We start from the raw sequence: 18833 nt of genomic DNA on the forward strand, positions 1-18833 counted from the left end.
TTTTAGCCTGGATTTAAAGAGGCCCAGGTCAGAAATGAGACGCATGTCAGTGGGGAGCTAATTCCAGAGCCTGGGGGCAGCAACAGAAAAGGCTCGGTCACCCCAGTGCTTGTATCTTGACCTGGGCACTTCCAGCAACAGTTGATCAGTGGACCTCAGGACTCGACCAGGATTTCGGATGGTTAAAAGCTCAAATAAATATGGTGGAGCGAGGCCGTTAACAGCTTTAAAAACTAAAACTAAAAGTTTAAAATCAATTCTAAAAAGGACAGGAAGCCAATGTAGGGAGTTAAGAACTGGTGTGATGTGCTGCCGTCTGTTGGTGTTGGTTACACACAGAGAAATGGAGGTATCATTTCCGTACCTAAAGGTACATTTTTCAGAAAAGTACCCTGTAAGGTACTGAAATGGTCCTGAAGGTGACAACTGTGTACCTTTGTTTGATTTTTAAGGTACAAAAGCATTGCTGCCGTCAATGGGTACAAAATTGTACTTTAAAAAGCTTAAGGTACAGGCAATCAATGTAGCAACCAGTGATCTAAATAGAGAATGGTTCCCCCTCTCTCAATACATGTAACATTTAAAAAATATGAGGAAACTTTTTCAATTAGCCTAATAAATCATTAATAAATGATTATTAATCCAAATCCACTCCTTGCCCTGATTTAATTTTTAAATGGAATTAACTAGCCCTATAGGCTATGATAACATAAAGTCTTATGTTAATGCATAATGTACACTGTAAACTGTTCAAATATATATTTCGAAAATTATACTGAACAAGTAGCCCTCAGCGTTTTGTTTAGTGCCCCCTGATCTATAGGTTAAAATAATCAAAACAAATGTTTTTCAGGTTGTGGTTACATTGCATTTCAATTAGCCAACAGTGTTTACTCTGGTAGGCTGCATAATGGCGCCCGATGTTGTCCCGTGAAAATCACATAAGAAAATAAATTTCGGCTCTCAATGTGGCTGGTATAAGGTCCGCTGCGCCATCCAAACCACCATGCTTCATTTTTCATCGTTTGAGTGCATTTCTACTATGATGTGGAAAAGCAAAGCTACGCCTGCTTCGCCCGGAGCGCCGCCGTGTGTGTGTGTGTGTGTGTGTTTGTGTGTGCGCCCGGAGCGCCGCCGTGTGTGTGTGTGTGTGTGTGTGTCAGCGCGCTGACCTCGCAGACGGGACACAGCGGACACAGTCACCGCCAAGTCAACCCGAGGCACCACTACGGACATAAAGTAGGGCACACAGGTGCAGCTCGTCCAGCTCTGAATTGAGCGGAGGGATTTTGTCAGTTGTTGGAGTCACTCCGCGCCTCCGCGCGCATTCAATGCCTCTCGTCCAATGAAATTACTCGGAAACTAACGTGTACAACTGTGGATCGTCTGGTTCATTTCTGTCAAGTCAGTGGCTATGGATATGATGACAGCATGGCGACCAACAGTTTATCGACCCTATCAACGGAGCAACTTATAAAAAAATGTTCGGAAGCAGGAATTAACATAAACGAAGAAGAGAGCAGAAAATTCAGGGGTAAGTAAATGGTTGTAACATTTTTGTTAGCAAGCTAACTTTAGACATTCAGTGTCAAAGGGTGCGCAAACACCAACCACATAGCAACGGTTGTTCGGCAAAGTGTCCATTGTGCCTTAACGGTAGCCCTTTTAGCTCTGTTAAGCTAACTAACCTGGCCTACAAGGGCCAACAAGAGTCAGTTATCAAATAAGATGGTGGTAGCTCAATAAAACGAAGGGAAGTCGAATGTTCATTTGCCGCCCACATTGCAATGAGTCAAAGCCGTTGAAAAACGTCAATATTTGCCTTGTTAAATGTTAGCTAGCTACATCAAGCACATTTAGTCATACTCTGTATTTGAAAATGCCCACATTGCAATTAGTAAAATCTGTTAAATCGTCAATAGCTGCCTTAAATGTTAGCTAGTTACATCAAGCACATTTTAGTCTCACTCTGAATTTAAAAATGGGTTGCACTACCCAAGTTGGCAGGGGCACCAGTATTGGCGCGGTCTAATGGAGCCCCTGCCAACTTGGGTAGTGAAACCTATTTTTGCTGTGGCAGGTCCGTTAATGTTACATCCATGTGGACCAACTGGCATTGCTAGCTTTGACAGCTTTAAGAAAAAAATCTCTCACGGTAACGTCGTGCTTGGGTATATAGTAGTGGTTGTCTTCTCATTTGCATGGGGTGTGGTTCTAGATTTATTACCAAGCTCTTAAGTTTCTGAGTGAGCAGGAAGAAGAGGCCTTAACTTAGACATAGCTGGTTGAGGAATTTCTATTGAATGATGTTTTAGCTGCCTCTTTAAAATGTAGTTTATTTTATAGGTTGTCACATACTGTGGACATATTATGCCTTTCTGCACTAATGTCATCTTGTTGTCTTGCAGCAGTGAAGTAACTCGCAACCGAATTCCTCTGGGGATTGGCATTCCGAAATTCCCGCGAGATGTTCAATCAAAGCTCGATGCTGGGGGAGTGGGACCGTGTGTGCAAAAGTTACGCAACAACATAATCAGAGGCTTGTATGAAATGGTTGCAGAATATACACTGTAAGTACTTACAACCACTTCTGCTAATAGAACTTGACTACTTGCTGCCTTCATTGATTGTGAATTGATCTTAAGACATAAACTAAGGGATTGACTTTGAGTTTGTTCCTAACTTTGAGCTAGGTATCCAACCAATGCAGAATACACCCAGGTTGTCAAGGCGCTGGTTGTGAAATATCCTTTTCTAAGAGATGTGACGGGGAACGGCTATGTAAGTTGTATTTTTTTAAATAGTTTTTAGTAAAAATTTAATGTTTGTTTGTAAAACAGTATTGTTACTCATTCCTTACTTGCTGCAATATAACAGTGTGTCAAATGTGTTTAATTTTTACTAGCACACCTGGCACATGTCCCTCAAACGTAAATTCAAGGCTGAACGTGCACCTCTTGTAAACGACTGTGAAGTAAGGAAGGTGAAGGAGAAGTTTGGCAACAAAAAGCAGTCTGAATCCACTACGGCATCTGCTGGTTCAGCACAGATGCTCAGCGGTCGGATGTCAGCAAGTCTTACTGATGTAAGTCCATAGGATATTGTTTGTCAACCAGTACTGTATTAGTGTACAATGAGTGCACTGACTTTTAGCATCTATCTGTCCTTTTTGCCAAAGGAAATTGGTGTTGGCGAGGACTCCAGCACAATTGAGGCTCATGTGAATGTGCTTCAAAACGAATACCTGAAGACCCAACCAGACATGTCTACTGTCCATGACCGGATGGTCCGAACATTTCCGTGGAGAAGACGTGAGATTATGGAAGGAATGACTGTAGAGGATGTTCTAATTAAATATCCACACCTGAGGATGCCTGCTGAAGTGAGTGGAAATGCCGAACTGTTACAGTGGAGTTTTGTCAATCTATATGTAATTATTTTGGATATTAGAAATTGAAGTGAAATCAAACTGTTAGGTTATATAGGTAAGGTAATACAGTTTTCAAATAGTTTTTCATTATATATTTTCAAGGCAGTATGATAACTTTATTCATAGCTCCCAATTAAGTTGGTTTAAGTGTTTCTTTAGTGATATGTGCTCATTATAGGCTATGACAGTAAAGCCGTAGAGACACCCTTAACTGTGATGAGTACATATATTGGACAGAAGTGAGGTATTGCTTTTATAAAACAGAAGTATGCCAATACACACTACTTCAGTTTAAAAAATCGTATTTTATGAAAAAAAAGTATAAAGTGCTATACGTGTGTTCTACAGCTTTTCAACGAGGTTGACCGGATTCATCAATCACAAAAAGGCTTTGGTGATCGCTTCAGGGAGGGGTTCGCCAATGTACTGACAAATGTTCTTCAACTTGCCAAGGGAAAATCTCCCATAGCAAAACAGTACAACGAAACAAGACAAGATGCCCTTGCTGAAGATGTACCAGGTAGTGATGATCACCTTGCTTATTAACCTGATGCAATTAGATCTCTGTAATAACCACCAGGTGCAGTTGAAAATGCATGCGATTGTGAAAGTATTATATTTTTATGTGTTGCAGGAATCGACTTCAGGGCCGGACTGATCCTGTTGCCACTAATCTTCAAAGAAAAGGTGGAACACTTCATTACAATGGGAGAGGTAAGCGTCTGGATTATCCAACAATATGACTGCTAGTAGACCTTGCATAAAAATATGCACAGAAAGTAATTGTTTACTTTTTCATATAATATGATGCAAATTTCTTGTCAGGGGCAACAAAAATTTCAACTTTTTTTCCCCCCAAGAAAAATAAAACAAATAAATAAATAACATAGGACTCTAATAGAACTGTTGACAAATTTGATTTGATTGCAATAAAAGTGCCAATGAGTTCACAAATTGACTGATTGGTAACAAATTATAATCATTTCCTTTCATGTAGGGCGACCCTGCTACACCCTATCCTACCATAAGACTGCTGGATAATGACTGGAAAATGGCGATTGCCGGAAGAGCGTTGAACGTGGTGAAAGTCGACGGAGTAGACGTGTGCCAGTGCACGGGCACACGGGCATTGAAGACGGTTTCATCACAGCCTTCAGTATGCATTTTGTTTGCAAAAAGTGCCCGGTAAATCAGTGAGCACACCATTATTGTCTCTTCCTATTGGCCTCCAGAATGCATTTAAAGGAAATCAGATCAGAGATTTAGAATGGGAGGGCAAAGAAATTCAGCGCGTGTCCCAAATTTCACTAAACAACGTGAAGTATGCTATTAGAGATGTTTTGCCATTAGACCATGTACATCTTGAAAGAATTCCTGTGTTTGCGCAGATCAAGTACATTCTTAACATCAACACTTTGTGGGTGCTGTGCTGTAAAATGTTAATCCCAGTTTCCTTTGACTCACATTTTCATGCTTATAATGTAAAATTAGACAGTGACTGGATTTTGATTAAACCTGGTCTTGAACTTGACCATACATCACTGGACACATATACAGTTGATGATAACTTGTTTGTTGCGCTTAAACATTTTGTTTAAATGCTTGCTAGATAAGTTTTACATTTAACACTGATTTTGAATGCTCATTCCATTTTAACTGTTAAATGAGGTTTTTTTAAAGGAAAATTGGTTGATTGAAACATTTTGTGCTTGCTAGATCATTTCCCCTGCTTTACACCTGCAATGTTTTCCATTTAAATGTAAAAACTGATTTATGAACGGCTCATCGAGCCTGATGCTTTCAGTTTTAACCGTTAAATGTTAAAGACTGATGAATTGAAACTGTAAAAATAAATGTAAAATAAAAGAATGTATTTTGAAAAATTACAAATGGTTTTGTATTTGAATTTATGGGTACACTTTTGCCGCCATAAGGTACACAGTGGCTTGTCCCCCCAGCAGTACCTCATAAGGGACAAATTATGTACCTTTCCAATGGGTACATTTTTGTTCCAGGACATAAAGGTACATTTTTGTCACAAGGGGTACAGAAATGTTCTTTTAGAGGTACAAATTAGAAGGTACAAATATGTACCTGTATTTAAGGTACAGTGTTGTACCCTGATAGGGTACTGTGGGGGGGACAAAGGGTTTGTACCTTTTTAGGACCAATCCCGTACCTCTATTTCTTAGTGTGTAGAAGACGGGCAGCAGCATTTTGCACGAGTTGCAGGCGACTTAGCGACTTCTTGGAGACGCCAAAATAAAGCGTATTGCAGTAGTCTAGCCTTGAATTTATAAGAGCGTGGATGGCTCTCTCGAGGTCACAACGGCTTAAAAACATTTTGACTTTGGCCAGAAGACGTAGCTGGAAAAAGCTGGTTCTAACAACATTGCAAATTTGTTTATCAAACCTGAAGTAGCTGTCTAAGGTCACTCCCAGATTTTTGACAGTTGGAGACACTTTTGAGGACAAGGTGCCCAAGTCAGCCGTCGCAGTATCCCCAAACATGATACATTCGTATTTTTTCTCATTTAAATCAAGATTTAAATCATTGCTCATTTAAATTAAGCAATGGGCCAACCATTGCTTAATGTCAACAATACAATCCAACAAACATTGTGCACTGTTATTGTTTTGCCTCACTGGCAGGTATATTTGCAAATCATCTGCATAGCAATGAAAAGAAAGGTTGTGCCTGGCTATAATTGACCCCAGTGGTAACATGTACAATGAAAAAAGGATAGGGCCAAGAATAGATCCTTGTGGTACTCCACAGGAGAGAGGAGCACTGGAGGAGGACAGATCACCAACCATGACAGAGAAAGTTCTACTGGACAAATAAGATGAAAAAGAGGGACGGCCGCGTCCCCTGACGCCCGCCCGCCCATGGAGAATGCATCGAAGAGGCAGGACAATATGCATGCCCATCGTCGGTGACGAGGGGGCACACACACCGCACCACACCTGTGACGCAGCCCCCCACAAACGGACGGACAGCAGGGGACGCGGCCGCACCGCCACCCCCTGCAGGACGACTCGCCCTCCACAACGTGAGCCACAGCAACAGCCAACATCTCCGAAGTAGTCCGCAGGAAGCAGCGAAGACATGTGAAGGCAAGATTAAAACTAAAAACTGTCACATCAACAAAGCCAAGAGAGTGGATCGACATTCAACCCACCACCGGCAATAACAAATAAAGACTAAACTTCCTCCTCCTCCTCCTCTTGAACGTAATATTCCCCCTTCCTGGAGGCAGGGGCTGATCTTTTGGACCCTTGTCCTGAGGGAATCCGGTGGTGGCTTGAGCGTGGATCCACTCCCTTCCTCCTGTTCTTGTCTAGCTCCTACTGGCAGGACATGATGATGTTGCTGAGGCGAGGTACACGCCACACAGGGGAAGAACATTTGTACAATGTTTTTTCCTCATCGCTTTCCTCGTCTGACATCAAGCAAGGATCAGCGCCTTTTAGGAACAGGTAGTCTTCTGGACTGAGAATTGTTTTGGCCACCTTGACCCTCTTCTTGAAGAGCTAAAAAAAAAATTGTGAGCATGTAGAACAGTTTTTTTTTTTTTTGCCAACAAAACAGGACCAGGAATAAAATCATATTTGGGATAAGAAATATTCCGGTCAAGATGTGTTATAAGTAGGGCTGTCAAAATTAACGTGTTACAGTTTTTTTCGATTGCTAAACCACAGTGGGCACAACTGGAACGACAAGTGCAAAACTCTTAACTACACTATGCACAGCAGCGGTTCATGTGGACCAAACTCTACATCGTTTTTCATTGCTTAAACATAATTTTCAAAACTTAACACACTTATCTCATGGCTTAACAACAGCCTGCACAACACTGTGGATTTCTAGCACTTTGTTCAAATGCTAAGACAATGCTGTCACAACTGTAAATCACACATTCAAAACAGAATGGATATCAGCCTAGTGAATTTCAAACACTAGTGATTGCAATTTTAACTGAAACACTAAGAAGGTGTCTTGTTTTAGACTTCTTAGTGAACATACTGTATATACAGTATAGGGAACGCTCAAAAATAGGAAGACAGGTTGTTGGAGGGAGAAGAGAAGCAGTGAGACTGGATGTGTGGAGGAAGACCTAGAAGACATTGAGCTATAATTTCTGAAGAAATACAGTAAGGGTACAGTAAGTACACTTATAGACCCTGTTGTGAATCATGGTCTCTCATTGAGAGAGGCAGGGTTGAGGGTGCAATGCAATCTGCAAAGATCTGAAGTTGCATCTGTAATACGAATTTTCAAGCAAACAAAAATGTAAGAGTTGCACCCTTACAGTAAATGACAACATTACAGGAATTGATTTCTGTATTACAATTATAGAATATTTACACAGATACATACTACATTTGGAAATGTTATCAATAAAATATACAGAATATGTATCTATTAAAGCAATTTCTGATTTTAACTTATTTTTGTTATCTAAAAAAATGGTTTGTTATAAAATAAACTATTTTGTGTGAAAGAATTTCTCTCATTCATTAAAATAAAATATAACGCAATTTGTGTGAAGTAACTCAAATTATTCAAACTGTAAAGGTTAAAAGTTTGTCATTTGTGTATTGTTGTTTGATGCTTGTGTTTCTACTCTGAGCAGGTTCTGAGTGACAGTATGTGTTATCTCAATGAGGCTGGTTCATAGTGTTTGCTGCAATGAGCCTATTTTGCAGGTGAAGTGAACTGTTCAGCTCCAGTGACTGTTGGTAGTGCAGACTGTGTTTTAGCGATTGAAAAAAACTAACGCAGGGTGATTCATTTCTGAAATTAACGTGTTATTTTTTTTAACGCATGTGCAGAATAATCCGCCTCGTGCATCCAACCCACTCTGCACTACAGTCACTCTACCGTTGTGGCAGTCACTCTACCGTTGTGGCTAGTCTGGCATGACCACTTCCGCCAGCGTCTATTCGCTTGCGTCGAAAAGCTACGCAGCCCCCTCCTATTCCGGTTGCTGGCTTTCCCCTATTGTGATCCCCCTCAAATTCGGAAACAATTCGCTCACAGTCAACCCGTGTGCTTATGTGCAGCGCTCTCTCTCTCACACACACACACACACACACAGGGTGTGAGAAGTCACATTACTGTAGACAGAAATAAAGTGTGGCGATAATTCGGGATAATAATATTGGCGGCGGCGGTCCGGGATGCATCCTAGCTTAGCCTAGCTGTCCAACTTCATTGTACAACTACCCCCGGGCAGAAATACCCTCATAAACTCTGGAAAATGAAGCGTGGGGGTTTGAATTGAGCACCGGACCTTATAACCAGCTAGATTAAGATCCGCCGTTCCCTTTCTTTGGTGAATTAGGGACTATTCAGCGGTGTTTTAGCGACGGGGAAAGATTCCAACGGCTTCCACTATCACCTAGCAACTCTTACGGCTACTTGCTGCAGTTGGTGTAGCGCTCACAACGTCAAAACCCTGTTCTGCCTGTAAACAGACGGACTACGGCTCTGACTACAGCGATAGGAGGTGGTGACATAAGTTCTCGAATGCTAAAAATTCTACTCGACCGCCGTAGCCGTCCTCTCAACCGCCGATGATAATGTTACCAGAGATAACACTACGTGGGTGGCTAGTTAACTCCGGTTAAGTTATCCCGTGAGCTCCTCGGGGGCTAAAGTGTATGGTGTCTTGACATGCTGGTTAGAAAGCAACACACTATGTATATTCCTTTTGTCTTTAATAGTTTTTGTGTGGCGTTTGCGGGTTTAGCCATTTCTCTGACAGTCTCTGGACGTGAAGACGTTCCATCAAAATAAGTCCCCCCCCCGGCACTATTTTGCAGGACACCGCTGCTGCTTCCCGGGGTTAGCCCCGCCCTAGATGATTGTGATTGGTTTAAACAAATACAAACAGGCTAGCCCAGTTTCCCCCGGTTTCCCCACCCGAATAGACGGCTCTAAACAGAGTGCTTCCAGACCCTACTACTTGCTGTAGTTTGGTCTGGCTTTGCGAGACTAGTTGTGGCTGACCCTATGTTTGGCTGTGCTCTGCGCACAGCCAAACATAGCAGCACGTTAGCCCTTGCCGTGTTTTAAACTGCTAACGGCCACGTTTATTTCGTGGGCATAGATAGTATATAAAATCAACTGCCGCGGGTGGCAGTCTCACTACAGCCTTTGTAACAATGTATGGGCGAGGTCTGATTAATCGATTGTTCAAATAATGGTTAGATGCAGCCCTAGCACTGAGGCTTGTTTATTTATTTTTTTGTGGAAGGTAGGCTAATAAAAATATATCTCACCCTATCTCGACGGCTCGTGATGAGCTTCCTCCTCAGTATGACCTCCTTACTGCCCCCTGACTCCATCCTGGATTGGGCTTTTAGGTTCTCATACGCCCTGTTGCAGGCTTCAGGAAAAAAAAAATGAAAATGAGAGACCACAGAGAGAAAGTGAAAGCATGAGAGATATTTCCTCAACAAGTTTAAGCATGCATGTGATTTACAAAAGACATAAAAGCAGGCACAAATACAGTTCGACCGAACCACTTAGTTGAAACTACTTACTTCGCATGAGCTGTGGGTCCCATCCCTGCCCCAAGTCGCGAAGTGCCTGGATTAGGCTTCTTGTAACGGACTCATTATGTGGGGTTCTGAATCTGGAGGAATAATAATTTGATTATTGATTACAAGTCATATCAGTCCATTAATACAGCTAAAACACTCATACAATTAAAATTATTTGAGTCAAAGAAATAATGGTTAATAATCTAAACGTGCTGGCAGGAAATAACAGTAACATACAATGACGCAATGATTACAATGATTGAGATAAAATAAATAATCGAAGAAAATTTAAAATGTAGGGATTTGCCTTACTTTTCATTAGGCCCGATCCTCCACTGCAGATCACCCATACATTGGTGGGTCTGGCAAACCAAGGCCTGCAAAGAGCAATGAATGATTTATTTCAAATATACAACAACAATACAATAATAATAATGCATCAACAGGAGTTAGCCTGTTGATGCAACAGCACAACATATTTGAAAAGGGGTGGGAAGAAGTAAAAACTTGTTCAATCCCACCCCACTTCTTTAAACAATATTAACAGGTTAGAAATCAAAATCGAAACTCAAACTCAAAACTACCTGTTTCCTTCAGACTAATTTCTCATTTTCATGATATAATTTCTATGTATTAACACTTGCATATCTGTACACCATACCGATACACATAGATACACACGAACACTTGCATATCTGTACTCCATACCAGTACACATAGATGCACACAAACGTACCAATACATTTCCTGTATACCCATACACTTATACATAATCCAGTGTTTCCCCCAGCGCTTTATAGCTAAGGCGGCCGCCTTAGCAACGCCAGCCTCCCGCCTTGACTACCAACCGACCCCCAAGAAAAAAAAATATATATATATTTAATTATTATTATTTTTTTTTGTGCTGCACAATTAATGTACTAGCAAGCGCGATGTGTGTGTTGTGCATGGTCCTAACTGCGCGAAAGGCCGCGATTTGCGGTAAAAAGCATGTGTCTCCAAGCGTTTCTCTATCAGCTGCTCTGTCTGCGGCTTTGCGCGCTGCGCGCGACCGTACCGCACCGCGCGCGACTACGGCATACACGCGGGAGAGTTAAACGAGCAGAAGCAAACCGAGATTTAACTGGTGGCGATAATAAACGCAGTGCAGTTCTATGGGGATATTTAGCTGAACAGAAAGAAGTGCTCTGCAAAGCTAGAATAGTTTAAGACTCCACATCACTGTGGCAAAAAAAACCTATCAGCGCAGAGAAAAGTTTGAAGAAGGCATGAGAGTGATGGCCCAGGCAAGTTTCAGTAAGTGTTTACAGAAGTGCCAAACTAGGCCTACTGTCTTTGAAATGCATTTAGTCATTTTAAGGGGAAAACACATTGTATTTATTATTTAAAGTTATTTTTCAAACAGCATGCTAGTGTAGGCCAAGAAGATTTATTTTCTGAATTTTCAATGCTGCTTTATTTTTATGTTTTAAATTGGGAAATACATGTTCCAAAACGACCTCTGTATTTAAAAATAAATCAAGCAAGTAGGGTTAAAATAATCATTAATCGCACAACAGCCCCCATCCAAAAAGGAACTTTAAAAAGTTGTATTTGCACTTTGATGTGCATACACATGTTAAATGTATGGTCCATTATTTGTATTTAGTGTGTCTGTATAGTATTGCACCAAAACAGTAGAAGTTTTCTTTAATTGTGCTTTGTACTGTCTGTACGTTTACACATAATTTGTACCTGCACATAGCAAACAAAATTGCACAACTGTAAGGTCAGTGTCTGTTTTATTTTTGTATTCAAATAAACAGTTGTTTATTTCTTTACGGCGCATTGGCATCTTTGAGCAAAATACCCCTAAAATTTGCGCCGCGCCTCCCCTAGCACAGGGCAGTGACCACCTTGACTAAGACATTTTCTGGGGGAATCCTACACATACCCATGTTTCCTACCCATTGACACACTGAAAATGTCAGCCACTCCGACTGCCAGCACCACAGCAACTGTGGAGTCAGCCATCGCCAGGCATGCAGACTCATAAGCAGGGGCGTTGCACCACATTCTGGGCCCCTATACAGAAAGTCCTGATGGGCCCTCTGAGAGGCGGTATTACAATACAAACATGTAAAAGCTATGTTTGTCTATAGTCCAAAACGTATGAGTGACTGGTCCTTCTCTGAACCAGATAACAACACAATGTTTCTATTGATGAATGACCAAATTATTACGCGTACTTGAACACAACCCAGCCGCGGCTGGCCCATAGAGCTCTAAACCAGGGTTTCTCAACGGGGGCGTTCGTACAACTTAGGGGGGCGCTGGGACCAGGCTGGGACACAAGCTTTTTTTTTTTTATAAATATATCTTTAACTTTCTTAAAAAATCTTAAATCTTTTGACTGCAAAAATAGGTTACCTGAAATAAACAGCCTATTTTAACTTTTCATGTTTCTAACCCCTCGACCTCTTTTTAACTATTCTCTCCAATGTTCTGCGGTCTGCTGACTGTCATTCTTAGAAAAGAGAAGGCTCTGCAGACAGCCAATCAGAGGTCTTTGAGTCAGAACAACCAGCCAATCAAAGCCTTAGCGGCAGAGGAATCAGCCAATCACAGACTAGTATAATGACGTTTACTGATATTGCTAATGCTAGCGCAGCGAGATTCAAACTTAAACTAACTATTGTCTCTGAGGTGGAGAAAACACAGAGTAATCAGCCAAAGCATGGAGTTAACTAACACACAAGCAGAACCATGTTAAAGACACAACCCTCATATGTTGGAGAGGGACGATATACTAAACGCTGTGCACCGCGAGAGGCTCACTGAAGCCCTGGCAACACGCACCGTCTCCATCCTACTCTGCAGTGTTAAACTGAAAGCTAAACTATCAGGTGAGGGAGGGGCCGATCGCACGGCTGGATGATAGGTTTGCTGCATTTAAAAGCCTTCACGTCTTCACGTGCGGTACAATGATAGTTTAACTAGGATTATTTTGTTTTAATGATAAAGGGAAGCAATGTTTGTTGTTATCATGTAGTCGCAATGTGTGCTCTCCTCCTGTCGATCATTCACTGTGTTAGTTTCCGGTATTGTGCCGTAAAAATAAAAGCCCCCCGCGATATTTCTTTTCTTTTCTCTCCTTTCCCTATCTATTTTTTTACTCAGTAACGCAGGTGATATAAAATGTAGCGAAGTACAATACTTCACAATAAACATACTCAAAGTAAAAGTAAAAGTATAGGTTTTAAAAATCACTTAAAAAATTACAAGTATATGAAAAAACTACTCAATTACAGGAACGCTAAATGTAATTAGCTACTTTACACCCCTGATTACAACCAATGCTGATGGTGTTTTTTCTTTTTATGCAACCAGCCACCTGACAGTGGGTTAAATCTGCCTATCATAGAACAGGCTCATATTGGGATTTTTTTTTAAATAATTCTTATAAGAAACCAAAACATTTTTCGGGGCCTTCAAAAATCAGGGGCCTATATTGAGCCAGTAAAAAAAAATTAAATTTAAAAAATAAGTTTGTATTTGTTTTGGGTGCAGCCCCCCCTCTGCCTTGGGCCCCCCAAGTCTGTCCGCAGTCCGACGGCCCTGAACGTAACTGACCATTGTCAGATGCTCATAATTACCTAGTAGAAGTTGAATGCGTCATAATATAATTCAATGCAGCCTCTGAATGGGCGCATAGGCTACTGGAGCACTGTCAGACATTAATATGTGTAAAACACATAGTCACTAGTAGTAACGTTCAGTTATAGTTACTGTAGGAACCGTTGTTCTACAATGAACTGGCGACTTTTTTTAATTTAATTTAATTTTTTTAATGAACTGGCGACTTGATCAGAGTGTAGCGCGGCCAGATGACAGCTAACGTAGGATTCAGCCTGCGCCACGTGACCCGTCAAAGGTAATGTTATGAATGAACAAGTAGTAGGCTAATTGTTTCAGCCTCCCTCTGTAGTTTTATGGCGCTTTTCCACCGCAAATGTAGCTCGACTCGACTCAACTTGGTTTGGTAGCAGCACGGGTCGTTTTCCACTGCAAATAGTACCTGCTGAACGTGGGCGGGGTCGTCGTAAGGGGCTGAAAGCCTACTCCGGAGCAAAATAGCAGAGCAGAAATTGCGAGCAGTTGTTGCACTATTAACTGAACCAACCGCCAAAAACACGGATGAAAAATGTTTAAGAAATACCCCTTGTATCTGTTTGCTAAAAGAAGTAGAAGAATATTGCTACGGGCCATTAAAAGGGATGGTTGTTGTCCCGATGTGTGACTCTGCCACAGTCAGCTGTAGGGATGTGTCACGTACATCCCTATGCACGTAAACACGGGCATGATAAAGTTGACTGTTTAGTGCTTGTTTCAGGATACGTGTTTTCAAATGCAAGCCGTGTCTCAGCCTGAATATTTTATTGAGGTAATCAGTTCAGTCCGAGGCTTGTAATGTAATCGCTCGCTATCATGTCTGTCCCAGCTGGCTACTATTAGCCTAGCTGCTAGCTGCCCTACATGTCTCCTCTCGTATGATAAGTAACTTCCCCAACAACCAACACTGGGTGAGCTTAGCGAATATATGGAAAATAAATTCAGATCTGTGATGCAAATCAAATGAAAGAGAGCCAGAGAAGGCTGCACGCGGCGTAAATACACTCAAAAGTCCCGGAGAGTTGGGGAGAATAAACAACAGAATGAAGCCAGTAGTCTCTGGCCACTGATTAGCCAGACAATAGTCTCTGGCCAATCAGTGGCCGGCCGTCTGCCGACGTCACCTTTTAGCATTGGCTCAGCTCGCTTGGAACCTAGAGCGAGGCGATACCAAAAAAGCAGCCGCTACGTGGTACCAGGTACCATGAAATTGCGGTGGAAAAGCCAAAAATGCGAGTCGAGTCGAGTCGAGCTGATACCATGCGGTGGAAAAGCGCCATAACTCTCACCATTCTTAGAAAAAAAGTTTTTGATGTCCTGGGCCCCTGCTCTGCTGCTCATACTCTTGGTGTGCGAACTTGTGCTTTTTACGGGGCATCCTCGACCTGCTGGAGTGCACTCGCGGTCACCCGCGGGGTGGACCAAACAATTTTTTAAGAAGGGAGCAAGGGGGTTATTGAAATGAATAAAAGTTGAATATTGTATGACTTGTGGCTTTGTTTTAATTCGGACTCATTTGTATGATTATATATTAGTTCACTGTATGCATAATCATTTTGTCATAGATTCTACTGGGGGCTGTGTGGGCCCTAGCCGGCTGTGGGCCCTTATAATCGTCATAACCTTTACCCCCTATACGACGGCCCTGCACGTCGCCTTACCCTGAATGTTGTGCAGCAGTGATGGATTTCGGACACACATGTACAGTTTAATTGACGTTATTGTTAGACACAAGGGGAGATCAGGTATCCCGCGGATCCTTAAAAAGTCTTAAATTCATAAATCTAAAAATAAGGCCTTACATAGCATTAAAAAGTCTTAAATCCATCTTTCAAAGGTCTTAAAAATGTTAACACATGGTAAGTAGGATTTTATGACTGTAATTAGTCTCAAATCTAAAAATAATACGTAACATTTTCTTTTTTCTTTTAAAATTGCCGAATAGTTTAATGTCGCGCAATCACGAGAGCGGAACATGGACATATAAAGAAAGGAGCGGAACCAACAAAACATTTGTTTGCGGCCGTGACTCAGAGCAGACGCACGTCGCTAAGGTAGCAGTAGCAGCATGAGTAGCAGTCGGCCCGCATCATGGGAAAGTGTAAATTCAACAAAATTTGGCTATCCAACAAGGATTTTTCTGCCTGGCTGAAACCGGTACCCGGCAATTTATACGAGGCACGTTGTACATGCACAGCGCGAAACACAAAGCCTCAAAATCAAGCTGTCAACAAACGCCAGGTATTTTCCTGTTCTGTTCTACTCGTCGTGCCGTGCCTCCACCCCTCCATGCTCCACCTCCGATATCAACAACCGGGACAGCAGCACCAAATCTCCAGACAATGTTCGGTTGCACGCGTACTAGGGATGAGCCCGAATCCAAACATGTGTAGGCTATTCGGAAAAGCACGGATAATGAGATCGATCGATAGTCTCGTTATATTCGGGGGAAAAATATTTATTTATTAAGCGCTAAATTGGCGCAGCGCGTGCTGCCTTAACTATAGTGGCACCGATCAGCTGTTCATCTCCGCTGCCGCGGCAGAGAGGAGAAAGACCGGCTGCATTTATGCATGGCTCCGTTACCCGCGGTCTCTCTCCATTCCGCTGGAATTTTCTGCAGCCCGTGTCACCGTCAGCCCTTCCTGCCTTTCATTTATTTCAGACCTCTGAACATGGACCACGTCTCTCTAGTAGCGGGCAGCGGGCTGTATAATGCTATTAAATAGACAAAATCGATCTTTAAATATTCGATATGTGACGCTTCGCCTGTTTAGTTCATACAATCTGTTTATAACTAAGAGATAAGATGAAAAAAGTATAATCTTTGTGCGTTGAACACTTGTAGAGCACTAAACGCTGTTTCCTGATCCAAAGTAATTATTCATTGAACCAAGTTAGAAAAAAAGGGAGAGATAGAGCGACAGAGTGATGAGAGAGTAAAGGGAAATAAATTGGGCAAAATAGATCGATTAGATCTCGGATCGATATATCATAAAACTTTGTCGAGTTAAAAATAAAAAGAGATGAAAAATTTAAATAAAACAGACAAATTGAATTACTGTGATGTAATACTGTTCTTTTTCAGATTCTGAATGTTCATTATATCCCCCAGTCAAAGGGCTAGTGGGGCTCAGACAGTTCATATAACTTATAATGAGAGAGAAACGGATGAAAAGTACAGTATGAGGTAGAAATGTATCTCATAATTAATGATATGCCAATATTAAATCAGTTTGATGCACTGAAGGGACAATAAATGCAAAAAAAAATAAAAAATCAGACATAAGCCCCGGCCATTTCCGGCTTCATATCCGAATACAGATACATATACAGATTATTTTGTTGGTCGAACAGATACAGATAATGACGTCTACGCTGAAAGCAGAGTTACTGTGGTGTCTGACCACCGAGACAATACATTTTTCCTTTGGTCTGTTGGTCTTAAATTTCATTTCAAGTGGCATTAAAAAGGTCTTAAAAAGTCTTAAATTTAACTTGCATTAAGCTGTAGGACCCATGGAGACACTGACACACTTGAACCTCAAACCTTCTCTAGTGGCTAACTCACTGGCAACTAACAGGGCCTAATGGTAAATCAAATCAAATCAAATCAGTTTTATTTGTATAGCCCAATATCACAAATAGACATTTGCCTCAGTGGGCTTTACATTCCATACAGTAAGACACCCTGCCCTTAGACCCTTAGCTCGGCTGAGAAAACTCCCAGTAAAAAACCCTTAACGGGATAAAAAAAATTGAGAAATCTCAGGGAGAGTTGACAGGGTAAGGGATCCCTCTCCCAGGACGGACATACTGCAATAGATGTCGTAAGTAGAGAAAATCATAAAGGATTCAATCATTAACCAGATGTTTACATGGTAGTACTACATTAAAATATGACTAGTGAATAGTGTGGATGCAGGAGGACTTCAGATGCTGCCGGGGGGGGGGGGGGGGGGGGGACCTGATCCACACCGTCTCGTCTCCACCAGGGAACCATCAACCATCCAACCACTACTGTAAGACGCTCCTCCAACATTGCTGAGCATCGGTGCTAACTTGCTCTCCCAGTGTAGGGTGCACAATGGAGGTGGTGTCCACTGCTTGTGCTGTTCCTCACTGATAGTCTCCAGCACTTGGCGTCTTGCTCGGTCAGCTGTTGCGTAAGATGCAGAGAGATGTGTACATTCACCGCCCGACTCTGCAACAAGGCCACGTGTGAAGGCAGCCTGTTGCATTGGTGACATCTTCAACCTTGTAGCCATTGACACAACACTTGGTCGGCTAAGGATGTCATGTTGAATGAAGACGTTTGTTTCAGTCTTCTTATGCTTGCGGGATGATTCGCCCTCAGATGGTGGATAGACTGTGTTAGTATCCTCCTCTGACTCCTCATCACTCTCCGACTCCAAGCTGGACATTGCTGTCATCTCCTCCAACTCCTTTACAGCTGGACTGCCTGGCTGCTGCGGACGCTTGACGCTCCTCTCGCCGCTCCACCTTGAGCTGCAGCTTTTTGTCCAATACACCAAATGTAGCCACTCTGTCGGTCTTCATTCTGGCCAATAAAGCTAGGTCTTCTGGGTTATCAATCAGCTTTTCAACATTTGGAGGCCACAGCGGAAATGTGGCATCAAGTCTGCACTCCATTTTCTCCAATTGTTTCGCTGTAGTCTCACTGGAGCGCTTGGCCTGAGAGATCTTCCGCAGCTTGTTGTTAGCGTTGACTAAGTCTACCATCTTGTGGCACGCACGCTTGTCGCTCACCATTGGGATGTTGGCTTTCTTGTCAAATGGCCGCACCTGCTCCAGGACAACCCTGGCTGCCTCAAACTGCGACAACGCTCTATTTGCACCAGGTTTCTTGGCAAGCATGCAGCGTAAGATCTGACGACCAGTTGGAAGTTTGGCGCCAGTGATGATGTCATCCTCACTGGTGATGAGACCAGGCTGCCACTGCTAGTCTGGCAGGGACCAGTTGTTGAGGGCAGCATCTTAGGAGAGCTGGATCCTGGTGTGGGTTGTCTTGTGCAGTGCCTGAGAATGAAAATGATACAAGGTCAAGGACAGTGTTTAAAATAATTACATTTTTCATTTCATTTAACCTTTGTTTAACCAGGATAAGTCTCATTGAGATTAAAAACCTCTTTTACCAGAGAGTCCTGGCCAAGACAGGAAGCAGCACAGTTCCACAGTT

General features: G+C 42.2%; 1 protein-coding gene and 1 long non-coding RNA gene across 2 annotated transcripts; both read left to right on the forward strand.

Moving 5' to 3' along the window:
* The first annotated feature begins 2498 nt into the window (after positions 1-2498).
* Positions 2499-2994, forward strand: LOC307268039. The gene is made up of 3 exons (XR_013845436.1): positions 2499-2570; positions 2694-2781; positions 2906-2994. It is a non-coding gene; the product is annotated as an uncharacterized lncRNA (long non-coding RNA).
* A 10-nt stretch (positions 2995-3004) lies between these two features.
* On the forward strand, positions 3005-6275 carry LOC307268058 (sterile alpha motif domain-containing protein 3-like; the record flags this gene model as incomplete). The annotated part of the gene is made up of 6 exons (XM_080050578.1): positions 3005-3085; positions 3179-3382; positions 3779-3950; positions 4065-4144; positions 4428-4586; positions 6210-6275. Exons 1-6 carry the CDS (start codon positions 3050-3052, stop codon positions 6273-6275), a joined length of 717 nt encoding a protein of 238 aa, XP_079906704.1. The 5' UTR covers positions 3005-3049.
* Between the last annotated feature and the right edge of the window lie 12558 nt (positions 6276-18833).

The sequence above is a fragment of the Ammodytes marinus genome, assembly GCF_949987685.1.
Source record: "Ammodytes marinus genome assembly, chromosome: 21".
NCBI classification, from domain to species: domain Eukaryota; kingdom Metazoa; phylum Chordata; class Actinopteri; order Uranoscopiformes; family Ammodytidae; genus Ammodytes; species Ammodytes marinus.